At 43.4% G+C, this 21,393-nt stretch overlaps 1 protein-coding gene across 1 annotated transcript; it reads right to left on the minus strand.

The window, feature by feature from the left end:
- Positions 1 to 6,311: 6,311 nt before the first annotated feature.
- Positions 6,312 to 16,059, minus strand: LOC149473087 (structure-specific endonuclease subunit EME2-like). The gene is made up of 5 exons (XM_089683778.1): positions 15,878 to 16,059; positions 12,404 to 12,506; positions 10,523 to 10,638; positions 8,727 to 8,916; positions 6,312 to 6,542 (listed from the first exon to the last, which is right to left on the minus strand). Exons 1-5 carry the CDS (start codon positions 16,057 to 16,059, stop codon positions 6,312 to 6,314), a joined length of 822 nt encoding a protein of 273 aa, XP_089539904.1.
- Between the last annotated feature and the right edge of the window lie 5,334 nt (positions 16,060 to 21,393).

The following is a 21,393-nucleotide window of genomic DNA, read 5'->3' on the forward strand; positions in this document are numbered from 1 at the left end:
GCCATACTAAACAGAGCAAAATGAAAGTGAAAGAAATCTCAGGAATAGGTGACTTCTCAAGGACTCCAGATGGTGTCAATACTGAGCCACTGGCCTGAAATAAGCAGAGAGGTAGAAAAAATGACAGCACCTGATCCGCATTCTTGTCTTGGGTTGGTGATTCTTTACTTCTGACCTTCAGCCAGCAGTAAACTTGTACAAATACGGGTAGATAAGCGTTGCCTTATTGGATATTCAAACGCATAAGTGCAACACAACGTGTAAACAAATATCACTATAAAAAGTCCATCATATCAAAAGTACATTAATATCAGTGCCAGTGTGCTGTTCTCCATACAATTAGTGGCAAATTCACATGCTGTGCTCCCCACCAATGATCCCACTCACTCACCGACTTCAGCGGACTCTTAGACTTGGACTCTAAAGCACTTAGTGGGAAATTCTGGCTCTGCTGGGGCTTGTAGTGCTCCTTGATTCAGACGATATCTTAGAATGTAAGCTCCAAGGAGCAGGGCCCCCCTAACCCTCTTGTATTGAACTGTATTGTTGCTGTATTGTCTCCCGTTATATTGTAAAGCGCTGAGCAAACTGTTGGCTATATAATAATAATAATATAATCTCCACATATTTATTTATTTCAGGTACTTATACAGCACCATCAATTTACACAGCACTTTACATATATATTGTACATTCACATCAGTCGCTAACCCTCAAGGGGCGTACAATCTAAGGTCCCTAACTCACATTCATACATACACACACTAGGGCCAATTTAGACAGGAACCAATTAACCTACCAGCATGAGTGGCGGACCAATGGACTGTAGAGCCTGTGCAAGAGTTTGGAGTGGAGAACTAAGAGAGGAGAAGGAATAAGGAGTTTGCCAGGAGGGATATACCACTGAGGTGGAAACAGCTCTGCGGCCCTGTGAGGGTCAAGGAGGGGAGGTGAGCAGGCATTGCTGCCATTTGGAGGATTCATTTTACACCTAGAAGTGGAGAACACGAGTGGTTTTAAAAGCACAGAGTCACATGCATGGACATTTTATCACCTATGATGTATATATAATGTGTGTAAATTAGGCACGATATTTTAGTGGTTAATTGATATATTATATGAGTTTTTATTCACTTGTATATTCACTCTTAATTTGATTTGTGGAGTCCTTTTGATTATATGCCCTGCAAAATAGTATCTTTCACAGTGTGTGTTAATTCACCAATTTAATAAGTTTGGTTGCACCATTTTTCTTCCTCCACTAGAGGGAGATATTAGCGTATATTATATAGAGTTGTCACATATTATTATATTTATTATAATTTTTGAAGGCACTTTTTATTTTATATTAATTTTTATGTAATGTAAGCGCTTCACTATTTTTCTTTATTTATTGTTGCTGTATTGTCTCCCGTTATATTGTAAAGCGCTGAGCAAACTGTTGGCGCTATATAAATCCTGTATAATAATAATAATATAATCTCCACATATTTATTTATTCCAGGTATTTATATAGTGCCATCAATTTACACAGCGCTTTACATATATACATTCACATCAGTCGCTAACCCTCAAGGGGCGTACAATCTAAGGTCCCTAACTCACATTCATACATACACATACTAGGGACAATTTAGTCAGGAGCCAATTAACCTACCAGCATGTCTTTGGAGTGTGGGAGGAAACCGGAGTACCCGGAGGAAACCCAAGCAGGCACAGGGAGAACATGCAAACTCCAGGCAAGTGGTGCTGTGGTTTGGATTTGAACCAACGACCCTGTACTGCCAGGCAGAAGTGCTAACATTTTAGCCACTGTGCTGCCCAACATATACCAGGATGTCCCGGTTTGCACAATCACAGGTAATGGATGCTCATGTATGGAAAATAAAGGATGGGGGCCATGTAGTGTAATTTATGAAAAGCGACATGTTTACTTACTTTCCCTCACCCCACCCACCTTGCTTAAAGTGGAACTCCACTTTCTCAACATTGATTATTTTAATTTTTTTGCTGCCAGCAAATGAGGTCATACATCCCAGGAGTCTTCGGGAGGGGAGGAGGGGTTTTCTCAGCTAAGCACACCTTCCTGCCTGTATTCCTGAGCTAAGGGCAGATAAATTCCAGGAAGTGAATGTTACATGAATCATCTGCCCTTACTCAAGATGGCAGCAGCCAGAAATGCTAGGGAGTTGTTTTTCAAAGTGATTTATAAAAGGACAATAAACCATGGAGACATGGCTTGATGGGGGAGTTTGCTTTGCATAATAAAAATGAATTAAATAGCGATCTTGGTTTGTGGTGCTCAAATGCAGTGTAGTTCCAGTTTAACTTAAAGGAATATTTTACTGAAATGAAACAGAATATAGACAGATAGCTAACACTTTGTCTGAGCCTACCTTGAAGAAGAATTTCATTAAAGTGCTTCTAAACGCAAAACCTTTTTTACCATTAAAGTTAAAAAAGTACTGCAATACCTGTCCTAGCCCCCCTGCCCCTAAACATCTAGCTGGCTCATCTCACCAATCCCGTGCTGTCTTGGCTGCAGCACTGCCCCTCCACTTCCTGGGTTCAAAGGCTCCTACTGCTGTCATCAAACTTCTGAGGAGGGAGCACAGATGTGGCTTACCAGTGCTGTGTGTGTCTATGGATGCATACAGCCTTGCTCGGAACCGCTGCTGCACGGGTGCCCCCTTAGCACACGGCTTACTGAAGGGGCACCCAGAGGAAAGGGGAGCAGACAGCACTGGCAGGGGACCCCAAAAGAGGAGTTAAGGAGCCGCTCTGTGCAATATCACAGAATATCCTTCTACAGAGCAGGGAAGTATAACATCTTTTTTTATTTTAAAGCAAAAAAAGTATCCTTTAGTATTGGTTTAAAATAGTTACAAACTACACAGCAATGAGCAACTTTTGAGAAAATAAACACTTTATGCATAATTACTGTATGTAAAACATAACATAGCATATCAGGTCTATGTGACGCTCTAAACCAGTGGTTCTCAACCTGTGGGTCGCGCCCCCTTTGGGGGTCAAACGACCCTTTCACAGGGGTCCCCTAAGACCATCAGAAAACACATATTTCCGATGTGTAAAGAGCAGCTACTGTGTAGAAAGCAGCTGCTGTGTTGAAAGCAGCAGTATTGGAGGTAAAACGACACTCATGAATTAAAATTACTGGATAAATAATTTTATGGTTGGGGGTCAACACAACATGAGGAACTGTATTAAAGGGTCACGGCATTAGGAAGGTTGAGAACCACTGCTCTAAACCGTATATAGAGCATAGCGGTCAGGACTATGCAATGTACATAGCAGTGCTGGAGAATGTACTTACATTTCTGGTCAATGGCAGAACAAATACCCCAGCATCAGTGGAAGGAAGAAGCCTCAGCAGCAGTGGTCAGTAGGGGAAAATGCCTTAGCTTCAGTGGTTAGAAACAAATACTTGTGGTTAGTGGGAGGCTGAATATCTGGCATCATTGTCTGGTGGAAGAAGAATGCCCTGACTTTGGTGGTCAGTAGGAAGAAGATTGCCCTGGCGAACATGAGCAAATTAGTTTTTTTTTCAAAGTGTAAAATCTTCAGATCCCCCTTTACATTGGTGGTCAGTATGAGGGCTTTCTACCCCGACCACCAATGTAATCTGAGCATTACAATGACCACCAATATAATGGAACATTTACATTAACCACCAATGTAATGGAGCAATTACGCTGACCACAGAAAAAAAATGGAGAGTTCTACATTGACTTAAAATTTAAAGACGATCCTACACTGCCCCGACCTCCTTTCATCCACTGATCACCTCTGCACCCCCTCCACCTGCTGGTCAATTCTTCCCCCACCTCCATCCTCTGGTTACCTCTCCACCTCTTTCCTTAATCCACTGGTCACCTCTTTACCCACCTCCCATCATCTACTGGTCACCTCTGCACCCCCTCCATCCACTGGTCATCTCTGCACCCTCTCCATCCGCTGGTCACTGCTGTACCTCCTTCCTTCTCTGCTTACCTTTGCACCCCTTTTCCATCCATTGGTCACCTCTACCCCCACCTCCATTCACCAGCAATCTCTGCATCCCTTACCTTCATACGTTGGTCATCTCTGCAACCCCCCCCCTCTTCTATCCACTGGTCACCTCTGCATCCTTCCTCTATTGGTCATTTCTGTACCACCCTCCATCCACTGGTCACCACTGCACCCCCCATATCACCTCCATTGCTCACCTCTGCAGCCACTCCCTTCCTCTGTTCACCTCTACACCCCTCCCTCCATACACACTATATTGCCAAAAGTATTGAGACACCCCTCCAAATCATTGGATTTAGCTGTTCCAATCATTTCCATGGCCATAGGTGTATAAAATCAAGCACCTAGGCATGCAGACTGCTTCTACAAACATTTGTGAAAGAATGGGTCGCTCTCAGGAACTCAGTGAATTCAAGTGTGGTACCGTGATAGGTTGCCACCCGTGCAATAAGTCCATCCGTGACATTTCCTTGCTACTAAATATTCCACGGTCAACTGTTAGTGGTATTGTAACAAAGTGGTAACAACAGCAATTAAGCCATGTAAAATCACAGAGCGGGGTCAGTGCATGCTGAAGCGCACAGTGCGCAAAGTCACCAACTGTCTGCAGAGTCAATAGCTAAAGGCTGCCTTCATATTAGTTCAACAACAGTGTGTAGAGAGCTTCATGGAATGGGTTTCCATGGCTGAGCAGCTGCATCCAAGCTTTACATCACTAAGCGCAATGCAAAGCATCGGATACAGTGGTGTAAAGCATGCCGCCACTGAACTCTAGAGAAGTGAAGATGTGTTCTCTGGAGTGACCAATCACGCTTCTCTGTCTGGCAATCCGATGGGTTTGGCGGTTGCCATGAGACTGGTATTTGGCAAACTGCATTGTGCCAAGTGTAAAGTTTGGTGGAGGGGGGATTATGGTGTGAGGTTGTTTTTCACGGGTTTGGCTTGGCCCCTTAATTCCAGTGAAGGGAACTCTTAAGGCGTCAGCATACCAAGACATTTTGGACAATTTCCTGCTCCCAACTTTGTGGGAACAGTTTGTGGATGACCCCTTCCTGTTCCAACATGACTGCGCACCAGTGCACAAAGCAAGGTCCATAAAGACATGGATGAGTGAGTTTGGGGTGGAAGGTATTGACTGGCCTGCACAGAGTCTTGACCTTAACCCGGTAGAACACCTTTGGGATGAATTAGAGCGGAGACTGTGAGCCAGGCCTTCTCGTTCGACATCAGTGCCTGATCTCACAAATGTGCTTCTGGCAGAATGGTCAAACATTCCCATAGACACCCTCCTAAATCTCGTGGACAGCAGAAGAGTTGAAGCTGTAAAGGTCGGGGCCAACTAAATATTGAACCCTATGGACTAAGACTGGGATGCCATTAAAGTTCATGTGCGTGTAAAGGCAGGCCGAACAATACTTTTGACAATATAGTGTATATGGGAGTGGCCTCATAATTATTTTGAGGGGTATTTTATGTGGTGGAGGGGAGGGAGGAGAGTGGACACACGTCCACTCTCCTCCCCTTCTTGCTGTGACCCAGAAAACTATGTGTATGACATCTTTTCCAGGTCACTTGTCACTTTCGTTGGCTAGCAGAGTCGGGAAGGAATGTATTGCAGTGCGATTTGCATTGCAGTACACTCAGTGAAGTACAGAGGAGACATCTTTTAGACTGAGAACCTGTCACCTAAAAATCATCAGCAGGTAAGTAACTTCAGTGCAGAAGAGACAAAGCATGTCTTTTCTGCATTAAACTTCCTGCCTTTTTGCCCATTTTTATTATTTTAGCTAAAGTACCACTTTATTGACTGTAGGCATGTGGCCCTTTCATATATGATGTGTGGCCCTCAGACCTTAGTGGTCTATAGTGGAAACATCGATTGGGGCAATAGAATTGATGTTTACTAGTTTCATGTAACGTGTTCCCTGTTTTCTATTGTCTTCAAAAGCACACCCCCAGCCCAAAATGTGGCACGTCTACACTCTCTAGCCCTCATTTTCATCTATTAAAGTCTGAAGTCTCCGACAGTCCACTCAAGCATTATATATATTGAACAGTATGTGCGGTCCTTTGGTGATGTCAGGGGCCACATTTGATGCCCCCTTTATCTCATACGTTGACAACCACTGATCTAAAGTGACTATAGATCTTTCCATAGGGTGCGAATGAGCCAGTCATTAAAACACACAGGCACATTTTCCTTACTGCAATGATTGGAAACATATTTTTATTATAAATACTTTACTGCCAAATAACAGTACAAAAGCACCAGTGATTATGTACTAGGAATTTAAGTCCAATACCAGTTCTGGATTGGTTGAGGTCATGAACAGCCAGATGCGTCGTGACAAATCAGGACCAATGCGCCTCTCTCTTGTCTGGTCTTGGTCATTAGACTGTGTGACATCTTCATCTGGATACTCCATATCGTCTGTGGCACCTCCAGCACGTGGTACCCTCAGGTTACTGAGGAGAGATAGTCTCTCTTTATCAGTATTACATGCCACGTATGCCTGGATAGAGAGAAAAGATACAGAATTTACTTTCTTTGAATAACATCAGCTTTATACACCGACTACTAGAATTAATACGGAACAGATGAAATGCGTACATGTGAGCTTATTTACCTGCTAAAGGATTTGTGTTTCTGTCCATCCGGTCTTACCATTTACACAGCTCTGCCTCACAGCACATCCCTGCCTGGAAGGGGAGGGGACTTGATTTGTCTCTGCTGTGGATTCATTTTTACTTACAGATCTATTTTCCACCCCACCCTGTGTCAGGGCAATGAAAGGAGAAGCAGCACACTGCGCTCATCCCTTCATCACTGCTCTTTTATCAGCATGCTCCTTTTGCACTGCAGCAACACCTGGCTGATTGTGCTTCCTCCTTTCTGAGCTCTGCTGTACAGGGGAATGCAGGCTGATACCAAGCCAAACATGGTGCTTACACTGCTGACACTGAAAAAAATACATTAATATGATGTAATAATGATTACAGAACAGCATCAATGTATGTTTCTATTAAACTAGTAAGGTAAAGTCTAAGAAATATTTGAAGCACTTACCTTTTAATACCTTCCAGACTAATATGGTAAAGTCTAAGAAATACTTGAAGCACTTACCTTTTAATACCTTCCAGACTAGTATGGTAAAGTCTAAGAAATACTTGAAGCACTTACCTTTTAATACCTTCCAGACTAGTATGGTAAAGTCTAAGAAATACTTGAAGCACTTTCCTTTTAATACCTTCCAGACTAGTATGGTAAAGTCTAAGAAATACTTGAAGCACTTTCCTTTTAATATTTTCCAGATCCACCAGAGATCCCCATATTCTGGGGTGCTCGAATATGCAAATATTGCCTTAAAAGAGTAATGGTGAGGGTTGACACCCCCTCCCCCTCTCCTGGCTCCTGTGCCTCCCTATTGGCCACTGAGCTTACCTGTCAGTGGGGAATAGTAGATGAGAGGGGCTTTGGGAAAGATTGTAAAATTTCAAAACCATCTTATACAAGCAATTAAAAAACAAGGTCTATTTTTATATATACTGTACATCAGCTTGATGTAACTAAGTAAATGTCTTACTTCCAGTCAATTTCAGATATGTGCTTTTCTACGGCATGCCTTAGAACAGTGGTCTCCAAACTGTGGCCCGGGGACCAGATGCGGCCCTTTACTTGCTTTTATCTGGCCCTTGGGGAACTATTTCATCCAATGATACCAACAATGGGGCATAATTACCCTCACTGACACCAATGATGGGGCACTATTCCTGCCAATGACACCAAGGATGGGACACAATTTCTCCCAATGACACTAACAATAGGGCCATATGACATTAATGATGGGGTACAATTCATCTCAATGACACCAACGATGAGGCACAATTCCTCCCAATGACACCAAAGATGGGACAGAATTTATCTCACTGATACCAATGATGAGGCAAATTTCCTCCCAATGACACCAAAGATGGCGTCAATGACTTTTCCCCACTAACATCAGGGACTTTTTTTACTCCTAATCCAGCCCCCAGAAAGTCTAAAGGACATTACCCCTTGGCACCGGCGCCTCCTGGCCCTTTAAGGGTTTCAGAAGTCGGGAGGCGGGGCAGGGTTTAGCGTCATGTGACCGCCGTGACACACTGTCACATGATCGGGAAAGGTCGCGATCGAAAGAGGAGATTGGGACCTTTCCATGAGTACTGGACATGTGTGCTGGGAGTGCGCAGGCGTGTGCTCTCAGCACATATGTTTTTTTAATAGAACGCAAATGTGCGGCCGCTCAGCGTCTAGGCCCAGACACCGGGAGGCCGCACATTTGCATGTGTCAAGAGGTTAAACTGGCCCTTTGTTTGGAAAGTTTGGAGACCCTGCCTTAGAAGATGGTCCATTGTTTTGATAGGAGTGACCAATGATCCCTATGGCTATACACTCCTCTGTCTAATATCTGCAGATGCTCAAGCTTTCCCTTTAGTGTGAAAAATAGTGGGGGAGATTTGCTAAAACTGGTGCACACAGAATCTGGTGCAGTTGTGCATGGTAGCCAATCAGCTTCTAGGTTTTATTGTCAAAGGATAACTGAACAAGCTGAAGATTGAAGCTGATTGGTTACTATGCACAGCTGCACCAGCTTTAGTAAATCTCCCCCATTGCATGTGGATCCTGGGCAGAAAACACATTACACAAAGACACTGACCTGCATAAGGAGTTGTGGAGAAGGATAGGCCTCTGTTATAGTTGCAGCCATTGCTGGACTGACTCTATTAAACTGCTGAATCTGTCTCTTCCAGGCCAATGGTAAGCCAGTGAGCGATCCTTTGGGTCCCCACCCTCGCCAGGTGCCTGCTGAGGTGCAGAAGGAGTAGCTCTGAGCCTCCCAGTGCAACCTGCAGACAGAGAGAGAACGTTGTTTACCACGGTCCACCTTGCTGCACCATCACTTATAGGTCATCTGACCTCAATGTTTGCTGCAAAGAAAAGAAAAATTTGGGGCATGCATGCGTGTGCCCACTGCTGACCCCCACTGAGACTGGACACTGTGCAATTTTGTCAGCAGGTTTCATCCAATGATTTATGGCTGACACCTGCTGATTGGCTGTATCCATTCACAGCACACAGCCCTGTGTTTACAAACACACAGGACTCTGTACACAGAACAGCGATCTGTCTGTTTCTTCTCCCTGAAAAGCAGGGAAAAAAAACAGCCAGATCTCTTGGGCCCCTTTCACATAGACGTTCTGATCGGGTCCATCTGCCCGTTTTTCAGGTGGACCCATTGAAACCTCTATTCTCCTCTATGGAGCGGCGGGTGTAAATGGACATGTGTCTGTTTACACCCAACGACATCCAATCCGATTTGATCCGTCGAAAAGAGATGGATGGGGATCCATTCCCCTTCTGTCCACCGGATCGGATGGGATGGCAGTTGGATGGAAACACACAGGCGGTTGTTTTCCATTCGACCGCTCATAGAAGACAGTTGATCCGCTGACTGGTCCACCCCGTCTGAAAGGGGCCTTAGTAAAAGCAGCACATATTACACATACAACACTTGTTAGGCACACAGTTAACCCCTTGACTGCCCCTTGATGTGAACCCTTTCCAAGCCAGTGTAATTAGTACAGGGACAGTGTAAAGTATTATATCTGATCACTGTATTAGTGATGTCAGTGTCATTTAATTTACCTCCCAGTGACGGTCTGTTAGCACTAGATTGCCCACCACACTATCACAGTCCAACTGTAAGTCACTGATCACCAGCACAGCGTTAAAGCTGCGTAAATTCCAGTATATATACACCATAGTTTTTAGATGCTATAACTTTCAAACAAACCAATTATTATACACTTAGTGGGATTTTTCCTTTACCAAAGACATGTAGCAGCATTTTGGCCTAAATTTATGAAGAAATTAGATTTTTTACATTTCTTTATTTTTTATAACAGAAAGTAGAAAATATTGTGTTTTATTTCCCCAAACTTTTTTGGGTTTTTTTTTGTTTATATAATAAAAAATAACACCAAAAGAAGACTCAAATTTCACTTGGGTACAGTGTTGTATGACTGAGCAATTGCCAGTTAAAGTAGCACAGTGGTGAATATAAAAAAAATGCCCTGGTCATGAAGGGGGTAAAACCTTCGAGAGGTCAAATGATTAAACAGAGGCTAAGAAAATAGCTTCCTTGGCTGTAAAGGGCAAGAGGGTTTAGCTCTGCTCTAAGTGTATGTTATTTCAAGATGTTGCAGTTTGGTTATTGGCGTACACCTAAAACGGAAATAATTTAGTAGGCATTCAGTGGATTCAAAATAGACAATTCATTTTAAATGTAAATTCTTTTTCCTTTATACCACCTGAAAATGCTGATTTGCTGAAAAACAGAAATCTAAATAATCCATTAAAGCAGGGCAATGATTATAAGGCTGCTCATGTCACTTGTATAACCTTTCACTCACAAGGAATTTACATTGTCCAGTCACTTTTTTGTGAACTCACCGGAACGGGCGCTGAGCTATACTCTTGGTCACAGCACACACATGTTGCCCCAGTTCTCTCCATGTATCCAAGAATAAGACTTCGGTCTCATGGTACAGCTGTAGAAAGATAAGTGCCTACCTCCACAGAGGAGGATAACAGTTATCAAAGAAGGTGACATCACAGAGAAAACTTTATTAGAATATACATAATGCTTTCACATTAAAATTTAGATTTGACAGCATGCCTAACAGTGATAATAAACTAGAGAAAAATCAGAGTTAAAGGGCAACTCCATCTTTTTGCACCATGTTACGCCCATATTTAGGTGCTGCCCCAATCTAAAAGGATCTTGTAAAGAGATGCAAAGGTCGCTCCTTTTCTTACAAAATAATTTTACATTCATGACTACAAAAAGTAAAAAAAAAAACAAAAGAAAAAAAAACACCTAAGCCGGGGCCACTGATGCAGAGAAGGTCTGAGATTCTTATTACAGCTCTGAAACTGATCAGAAAGAGGGCTGATCTTGCCACTTGGCAGTCAGTTTGCAAAAAGTTTTGACAATAACTCAGTTTCTACTGTAAATTACACAGGAAGGTTAAATAAAGTGACAAATCTTTAGTAAATTCTCCCCAGAAGCTAGTTTGAAAAATATATTATGGCTTCAACATAAAAGCCTCATTGCTCACTGGGTGTTTAGCCCCCCGTGCCTGAAATCCTGGCATTTTGGTGCAAATGAAAAGTTCACCATCCAGCCCCACTGCTGACAGTCTGAAAAAATCTATGAGAGGCTGAAAGCTGCTGCGGATGGATGGGACTGGATGGTGCGCAGAGTGGTACTAACATTTAGGGCAGTATGTTCCCAGGAACGAATACCCAGAATACATGCAGTGTGCACTCCCAGCATTCATCCTTGGCCACATACTGCCCAGGGGCGGACTGACCATTTGGAAACTCGGGCACTGCCCGAGGGCCCGGGGTCAGTAGGGGGCCCCATGAGATGCCCCTGGTACCTTTTTCATAGGCTTTTTTGAGTTTGGACAAGGACACAGGGGCCCCATAATCCCCTATTGCCCGGGGGCCCCATGAGTTGTCAGTCCACCCCTGATACTGCCACAAACATTAGGAACACTCAGTGCAACATCCAGGCCTGTCCAGCCGCAGCAGCTTTCAGCCTCTCATAGAGTTTTACAAGTTGCCGACAGTGAGGCTGGATGGTGCAACCTTTGCCTTCCGCCCGCATCAAGATGCTGGGATCTCATGCTTCGTTGCTAAATGTCTAGTGTGCATGGGACCTGAGGTGTCTGGAACATGTAAACTTAAAGTGGAACTAAATGTAAAATAGAAACATTTGTGAACAGGCAGTCTTTTTATTGCAGAAAAAAAATGCAATGTTACACTTTCCTGCCTATTTGCAGTCCTCTGTAGAATGTACACTGAACTGCACAAACTGGCAAACTCCCAGCGTGCCCGGATGACTGCACTCCTGCACATGTATGGGAGTGATGTCATCCCACATCAGCCAATCAAAACAAACAAAAACCAGGGTCCAAAAGAACCCAGGGAGAAGAGAACAGCGCCGAGCAGGGACTTTATGGGTGTCAGATTGTTGGAACTAGAACTAAGGTAAGTACGTGTGCCTTTAGCTCCACTTTAAGACAAAAATGTATTGCATAAGCTCACTGGGCCACATAGTCCCCCCCCCCCCCTTTAGGACACAATGCAGCAAAGTAAAAGAACTATGTAGCAAAACAAAATTCATTTTAGGCTCTTGCTTAAAACAAAAAATTGTATTCAAAATTTAGTTTCCAAAACTAATCCTAGAAGATGATACTAAAGAAGATGATGTATGGAGAAGTCTTTAACCGAGGACTGGTATTTAAATGTAGATTAGCTACCAACCTCATCTATATGTCGCCTGGTCACTTGGCTTTCTGGCTGTTCATCATAGCAAAGGCTTGGCTCTAGAGAGTGTCTCTCCATCTTACGCGACAGTCTTTGACATCTGGTGGTCAAAAAAACATTTACTATTAAAGCTCAGTCAGTTCACTTATACCATCTCAGTGTTTTCCGTCTTCAAGCATAAAAAGAGAACCCCAAATAAATAAATAAAAAAGTGAGTGCTTTCAACGTCAGCAGCTATGCACTAAAGGTAACCAAATAAAACTTCAGTCAAAACAGTAAGTAAAGTGCAGCGCTATAAATAATTAAATAAATGATAATAATGTCCGTATAAAATGAATATTCTTATTTTGACAATCCGTGTGTAGAGTGCCCACTATGGCGGTACTTCAGTGCTTGTGTTTTTAAAAGTGGGGTAAGAATACGCACTCACCAGATGTGTAAAGAAATTACGCATTTAAATCAATCATCAGAGGTCCCCTTTAAGGAAGCGGATTAAGCCATGTATAGAGATATCCTCCCTCTGTATGGGTGGTATGTCAGGCACTTCTGGGTGGTATATGGATCCAGTAAACCAGAGGTCCCCTTTAAGGGATGAGTGGGTGTAGCAACCTGTGTAGCAGGAACTCCCTCCTCTGTGTAATAAGGTAGATCTTGATTCAGGGGTGAGCTCTAGGAAATCAATGACTCCACTTCATTAAAGGGGACCTCCGATCATTGATCTATATGCGTAATTTATTTACGCATCTGGTGAGTGCGTATTCTTACCCCACTTTTAAAAGCACAAGCACTGAAGTACCGCCATAGTGGGTACTCTACACACGGATTGTCACCATAAGAATATTCATTTATACGGACATTATTATAATTTATTTACTTATTTATAGTGCTGCACTTTACTTACTATAAAAAGAGAACCCACCTCTTTGTTACGTTAGCTTTTGGAACCAGAAGTCTGGTGTTGTTAGTGCACGGTTTTTAGCAAAAAACTGAGGACTTGGGGTAAATAATGCAGGTGCCTGTGAACTACACCCACTATGCACTGATTACACTTGCAATGCTCTGCAGGACTGAATGCATATATTTAAAAGAGAAGCATTGCCAATCGTCTCCTATGGATCATAGGTGTGCAGCTTGTTCTGCACTCCTGTGATCCATTTTCTGACCTCACAGAGCCAGTCCAGGCTCCGAAAGATCCTAACCACATGGTTGGAATCCACCCAGAATCCTGGACCGGCAACTGACTCAGCTTCTCAGCAATCCACTGATATCCTGAGCCAGCCACTCCCACCCCCGCCTATCACTCCAGTGAGTGCTGGAGGGGCAGAGCAGAGAGCCAGTCACTGACAATCACTGCTCCCTTCTCAGAGTGGAGGGGAGAACTGAGCGATCAGCAGTGTCTGATCACTTAATTCTCAGTGGATAGCCGGTGGGGGACAGATGCAGCATCAGATTGATGCTGCATCAACCTAGGTGAGTAGAAGATTTTCTCTTTGTATAGCCCATACTTCTCTTTTAATAAATGCACATTTTTGATTTTATTAATGTGTGTGCAACCTCACCTTCAACACTTAACCTTTAAGCAGAAATCGGGGCAAAATGTTTTTTGAACCATTCAGTGGTGCTGTGCCCATACTGCACGGGCCATCTGCTCGTTTTTGTCTAGGGGTCATAAGAGTGAAAATATACTTACCGAATCAGATGATCCTCAGAGCGCAACACTGGTCCTTGCCGCTTCCCCCCCCCCCCGCATACTAGCGGTCTTGTCAATGGACTGTTCCTGACGTCATCATGCCAACAGACCGTCTCAGAGCCTGAGGATGGCAGGAACAGTCCACCGCTGGACTTGGGGGAGCGTGGTTTTCCGGAGGATCGGAGGACGGGATATATATAGCTTTTCCACTAAACCCCTGGACAAAACGAGCAGTTTTCCCATGCAGCGCACAGCCCCACTGCATGGGAAAGTAAAATTTTACATGGAGTTCTGCTTTAAATTTCAATCTGTAAACCAGACTTGCATCTTAAAATCAGACTGACTATTGAACACTGTAGCTTTGAACAGAAAGTTTTTTGGACAAAAAAATGTAAATAAAAATGTTTAACTTGAATCAGACTAATGGTATTATTTCAAAAGTGAAAGGTCCTCTTTAACCACTAGCCGACCGCGCATAGCCGAATGACGGCTGCACCGCGGCCGGCCAGTTCTGAGTGGACGTCATATGACGTCCTCCCAGAACGCGCTCTCCTGCGCGCCCCAGGGGGCGCGCACCCGGCGATCTCCGTGATCGCTGTGTCCTACGGACACAGCTGATCAGGAGATGTGGTGAAAGGCCGAGCCCACCGGCCTTTTACCACGTGATCAGCGGTGTCCAATGACACGCTGATCACAGGAAAATGCAAGTGCCGGTTCTCGGCTGCACTTTCCTCACGCTGTCAGATCGTGAGGAAAGTACTGCCGAGAACCGGCAGTTGTCACAGCGGGGATCGGCACCGATCATCAGGGCACTGATGATCAGTGCCCTGATGATCGGTGCCCAGCAGTGACCCCCGCATTTCCGGTCAGCAGTGCACCCACTAGCCCCGCCCACCCATTCCCAGCAGTGCCCCCACCTGTGCCCAGCAGTGCCCCCACCTGTGCCCAGCAGTGCCCCCACCTGTGCCACTCTGCAGTGCCACCTACCTGTGCCCAGAAGTGCCACCTACATGTGCCCAGAAGTGCCACCCACCTGTGCCCACCCACCTGTGCCCACCAGTGCCACCCACCTGTGCCCACCAGTGCCACCCACATGTGCCCACCCACCAGTGCTGTCCACCAGTGCCACCCACCAGTGCCACCCACCAGTGCTGCCAGTCAGTGCCACCAGTCAGTGCCCAGGAGTTGTGCCAGTCAGTGCCGCCAGTCAGTGCCCAGAAGTGATGCCAGTCAGTGCCGTCTATCAGTACCCATCATCAGTGTCACCTATCAGTGCCGCCTATCAGTGCTGCATATCAGTGCCGCCTATCCGTGACCCCTAATTAGTGCTGTCTATCAGTGCCGCCTATCCATGCCACCTCATTAGTACTGCCTATCAGTGCCCTTTAGTGCTGCCTATCAGTGCCCATCAGTGCCGCCTATCAGTGCCCATCAGTGCCGCCTCATCAACGCAAATCAGTGAAGGAGAAAAAATACCTGTTTGAAAAATTTTATAAAAGAAACAAATAAACTTTTTTTTTTTTTTCAAATTTTTTGCACTTTTTTTAATTTATAGCGCAAAAAGTAAAGCGCCCAGTGGCGATTAAATACCACCAAAAGAAAGCTCTATTTGTGAGAAAAAAATGATCAAAATTTCATATGGGTACAATGTTGCATGACTGCGCAATTGTCAATCAAAGTGCGGCAGCGCTGAAAGCTGAAAATTGGCCTGGTAAGGAAGGGGGTATAAGTGCCCGGTAGGCAAGTGGTTAATGAAAGTTGCAGTCTGTAATCCAACTTACCTTCTATAATCATGTAGCCCCAAAACAGCCAACTTGATCTTCTTTCCAGAACACTTCCTATCTATTCCAAACACAGAGGTCGGAGTCATGGCGTTTTCAGGAGCCAGGAATGGAGAGGGATCAGCTACTTTAGATCTTACAAGGCTGTTATTAACTTTTTCACTGCTGGGCCCGATGTCCATTTTTTCACCTCACATACCCAGACCACTTTGGCAATGTTTTCACTGGTTATGATCGGCAGCTGCTGATTGTGGCCCTTCATGAATTAGGAGAGTCTCAGGTACCACTCTGCCATAAGTTCATGATCAGCGTAGTGGCTATTAGCTTATAGACTAAGGCAGTGGTCTCCAAACTGTGTCCCGGGGGCCAGATGCAGGCCTTTGCTTGTTTTTTCCAGTGAAAGGATTAAACACAACCTCCACCCCGATCATGCCATGCTTTTAATACCAATGAAAGCGGATCTATCATTACAAATTAGAAAGCACATGAATCAATATGGGAACATTTTACCATGACATTCTTTTGAGTAAAAAAAGTACCTTTTTGTTGTTATTAAAAAAAATGGCTGCTCAGGTGATCTAAAGCCTGAGTGGAAGAAAATGTGGGTTCAGTTCGCATCACTCCCTTGTTTTCCCCTTTGTTCTATCTGTATACTTCATATCTTTTCTATATCCATCTACAGTACATGCCTTTTCTTACATATTCCTTTGTAATTAAACTACTTCCACGTATAATCTCCCAAAATGAAAACAACTGAAATATACATAGACATTTAGCAACATTTTACTACTTCAAGTCTCTCTAAGGTAAGATTCACACTACTGTTGGTTGTGAACAAAATTGTGCGCTTTCCTGACGCAAAACATCCTGTACAACAAACACTTTACTCCTGCGCTCGGAAAGGACTCAGTAGACCTAATAAGAATGTTCTGGAATTTTCTGGAATATGCACTGCTTGCTGCCCTCAACAGACCGGGGTGGTCCGAATACACTGGATACAAATGGAGAAACAGAAAAAGGGCGCACCGACCTAGTGCATTATCGTTTAAAATAATGTATTAAAGAAACAAAAATAGGTATCATACTCACAATGGACATAATAACACAGGTATGTCAAACTGAACAAGGTGTATGATCCAAACAACATCTGAGTCCATACGATGGAACCCTGGATGACCAACTGGCTAACGCGTTTCGAGGACACAACCTCTTCTTCAGAGCCAACACTACAGGAGTCTGTACTTCTCTTTATATAAGTTACTAAATGGTAACAAAAGGGCTGTCCTTTGGCAGACACGTGGCAGTGCCAATATTTCTGAATTAATTAATTATTATTATTAGTAGTAGTAGTATTTATCAACTCCTAATGGCACTCCCATGCGTCTGTTTTCACACATACTGAAATGCAGGGTACGTTTTGATGCGGCATAATTTTTAACAGGGGTCAGGGGCTTCTTTACCATGATTCCTACATGTAGGGAAGCCCACTGAAATTAATAAACTGATCCACACATAACTCACAGGAACTTGATAAAAACGCAGTTAAACGCACAGATGTAAACTGAGCCTTAAGGCGGAGCTCCTCCCAAAAGGTGAAGTTCCGCTTTAAGGACTGCTCCCCCGCTCCCCATTAAGGACTGGCACCTTTGGGTGCCCAAATTTGACAGGTACCTGCTCCCATTTCCGGTCTGATTGCCTAGGCGATTGGAAACAGAAGTTGTCCTCCCTCCCTCTCTGTAGTCTTTTGGGACACGTGACAGGTCCCAGAAGACTACAGGACCATTCAGGAAGTGCAGCACTACTCGCGCATGTGCAGTGGGTACCCGGCTGTGAAGCCGCAAGCTATCACAGCTGGGTGCCCACACTGAAGATGCCGGCCTCCTGGAATACATGACGGCCTGCTGGCCTCCTGGAATCCAGGACGGCCGGTGAAACGGGCTGCGGGAGACACACCACAGGACCGAGGGACAGGTAAATGGCTGTTTTTTAAAAGTCAGCAGTTTTTGTAGCTAATGAGTTATTTTTTGACAAGTGAGTAGAACTCCACTTTAAAGTGTTACTAAACCCTGGACCCTGCATTAACTATATCTGGCCTCCCACAGTACATAGAACATGGAAATATAATTATTTTAGTAAATATAAACTGCTAAGTACCTTTTATTTTATCAGCGGGTAGAGCAGTCTTGAGACTTCTATCAATGTCCAGCAGAGTACTGGATAAAGATGGTAGGAGGAGTTTTCATTCTCCCGACTGACTTATGAGGCTGCATGACCCCTAAACCTCTGTCTGGACAGTGCTTATTGACCCTGTGCTGGATATATGCACTCTCCCAAGAAAATAAAAAAAGGTCTCTAGCAATACACACCAAACTGTGCATGTGCAGCTTGTCTCCAAGGCTCTGTTCTATCAGCAGATGGATTGGGGACAGCAGTAGAAGGGGAGGATCAGAGAAGTCTGGATCAAACATAATTTTTACACAGTGCAGAGGATTAACCCCTTAGGTTCCACAGTGAGTATAACAAGCATGATTTACTGCATATACAGACTGATTTTACTGTTGTGGGTTTAGTAACACTTTAAGCACAAAAAAATAAAAAATCTAGGACACATACTGTAAACCTTTTTTTACATCTATTATAATTGACCTCAGCAAATGCAATTATTGTACATATGGCACATGGATATTGAGCTATATGCCCCATGGGTCCCTATATTATTATTAGTATATTATTATACAGGATTTATATAGCGCCAACAGTTTTCTCAGCGTTTTACAATATAACGGGAGACAATACAGCAACAATACAAGAGGGATAGGAGGGCCTTGCTCCTTGGAGCTTACAATCTAAGAGGGAGGGGCTAGTGGTTCAAAAGTTAGTAACTGTGGGGGATGGACTGGTAGGAGGAGTAGAAGATTCCATTATTAGCTGAGGGCAGGATAGGCTTTCCTGAAGAGATAGGTTTTCAGAGATCACCTAAAAGTGAGCAGAGTAGGCGATATTCTGATAAATTGGGGTAGAGAGTTCCAGAGCATGGGGGAAGCTCTGGAGAAGTCCTGGAGATGAGCATGGGAGGAGGAGACAAGGGAGCTAGAGAGTAGAAGGTCGTGCAAGGAGCGGAGAGTACGGTTTGGATGATATTTGGAGACAAGATTGGTGATGTAATTTGGGGCAGAGTTATAAATGGCTTTATATGTTATTGTTAATGTTTTGAATTTTATCCGTTGGGCAATGGGAAGCCAGTGGAGGGATTGGCAGAGAGGGGTGGCAGATACAGAATATATATAAATCTGCATGTTCTTCACCTTTCCAAATTTTACCTGAATGTAATAGAAGACACTCTTGAGAAATTCTCTAGGCTCCACCAGAATCAGCATTTGCTCTTCTTTCCCTTTACATAGATCCAGACCATCCTGGAATATAAAAACAGCGATTGGAAAATCCATAAATATTTTTGTGTTAGCTGAATGAAAAGAGTTCGGAACTTAATTTCTGTGTTTCTCGTGTGTAGAGCAGTCCATGGAAATGAACAGGCTGCCATTCATGCCACACATGGAAATGCACCTGCATTTGGTTGCATCTGCAGGTGTGAACCAAATCTAAGAGGAAGAGAGGACACCCCAAGATAGCAGCTCTCAATAGCTGGCATTATATCACCATTCTGAGTAAATATTTGTAGTAGGTCTTATGTGCACTCCTTATCCCCCCCCCCCCCCCCCACACACACACACACATACTTCTTTTTGCCTCATAACATATTATTATTACAGTGCTAGTGTTACTGTTTGTGTTCTTGTTGTATAATTTTGCTGTTGTTTTGGTAAAAATTCTCTTCTTTGGTCCCGGTAGAGTAACAATTTTCTTACTTAATCCCCCAATACCAGGGTGGATTTGATTTAAATCAAACTGATTTAAATTACGATTTAAATCACTAGTCAGTAAGGCTTGATTTAAATCAGAGTTTTCTACATAAAGACTAATTCTTGCTGGTATATCTTTAATATGCAAGTAGATGAAGATTTTTAGAATAACAACTTTTCATATTAGTTTTTTTATCCCCAGTTTAATAGGTTAATCATTCATATTTGGACAACTTTTCTGTTGTACTTAGGAAGGAGAAAAATAATCATTACCTTAATAATAACAATTTAAATAGATTTATTCAACTGAAACAATAACATTCCAGCATATGTTATTTGCTTAAACAAACATCCATGTTTATTTACTAATTTGGCTAAACAAAATATATATATTTTAAGAAACTTAGACTGTCAGCCCCTTCCTCCTCACACTTAGTTTCACTTTTTTCTTGTGCAGATCTATTCCACTCCAAACAATCAGAAAAATATTGTTTCTATTCTATTCACTGAACTTCTTGAAACTTAGCAGTGAAGGGGTTGATTCTGTATTCATAGGTTTGTAGAAGTTAGGATGAAGGTCTTTTTCTTAACTCTGTTCATGTTAAAACATTTTTGCTGTGAAGAAGAGGCATGTGATCTCCGCTGAGTCAAATTCAGTTTTGAGAACTGCAAAAGTAAACCAAGCATCTGTGATAATATCTTGTAGGCAGAGAAACTGCCCAATAATCTTACAAAAACCTCTGGAAGAGCAAGACATTGTGAATGGATTCATGGAATTTATTTACCCAAAAAATTAAACATATACAGCCTTATTCTACATAATTAAAAAACTAATCTTTATTTCATGATGGAATAACCTTTGGATGGTAATATATTTTCCTCAAAAAGCATTTTATTAAAAAAAAATCCGATTTAAATAAAAAAATCAGATTTTTTAAAAAAAGCATTGATTTTTATCCACCCTGCCCAATACTGATGATCTCATCCCTCTGATTCCCACCCTTGGAGGCTGCTCCCAGTGTTAGCCATGATAAGCTCAGAATACCTCTCTCAGTCTTAGTGCCCCCTGTGCAGGCTGATATCAAGTCAGAGGATTTTCAAAGTCCCCCCAAAAAATTAAAAGTCAGCAGCTACAAATACTGTAGCTACTGACTTTCATTATAAGGATATTTAGATATCCATGGATCAAGTGCCGCCCTCACCTGGGCTGGTTACTCACTGGTCTTTGGCAGCCCGGTGCAAGCATGTTTATTAATTGAAGTGCGCAGTGAGCCCTAACAGCTTCACAGCCAGCTACCTACTGCGCATGCACAAGTTGAGCTGCACTTTGTGAATGGTCTTGCAGCTTTCTGGGACTTGTGATGTGTCCCAAAATGTTGCGGGTTAAGAGGGGGGTGGGGGTGAAGTTTCTCTTGGATCGCCTGGGCGAAGTTTCACTCGGATTGCCTAAGCGATCCAAGTGGAAGTGGGAGCAGATACCTGTCAAAACTAGATACCCGCTCGACCCCCCCCCCCAGTATGACCGTAACGTAACAACGTATGACCAAACATGTTGGGGGGTGAGTTGGCGGCAAAAAAAAAGAACTCCCTCTTTTGTGTGAAATTCCACTTTAACACTGTATGCTAGTTTTATGATACATTGATTATAGTTTACTG

The sequence above is a fragment of the Staurois parvus genome, unplaced genomic scaffold, assembly GCF_062004578.1.
Source record: "Staurois parvus isolate SC_StPar_1 unplaced genomic scaffold, SC_StPar_1.0 ptg000018l, whole genome shotgun sequence".
Classification (NCBI taxonomy): Eukaryota; Metazoa; Chordata; class Amphibia; order Anura; family Ranidae; genus Staurois; species Staurois parvus.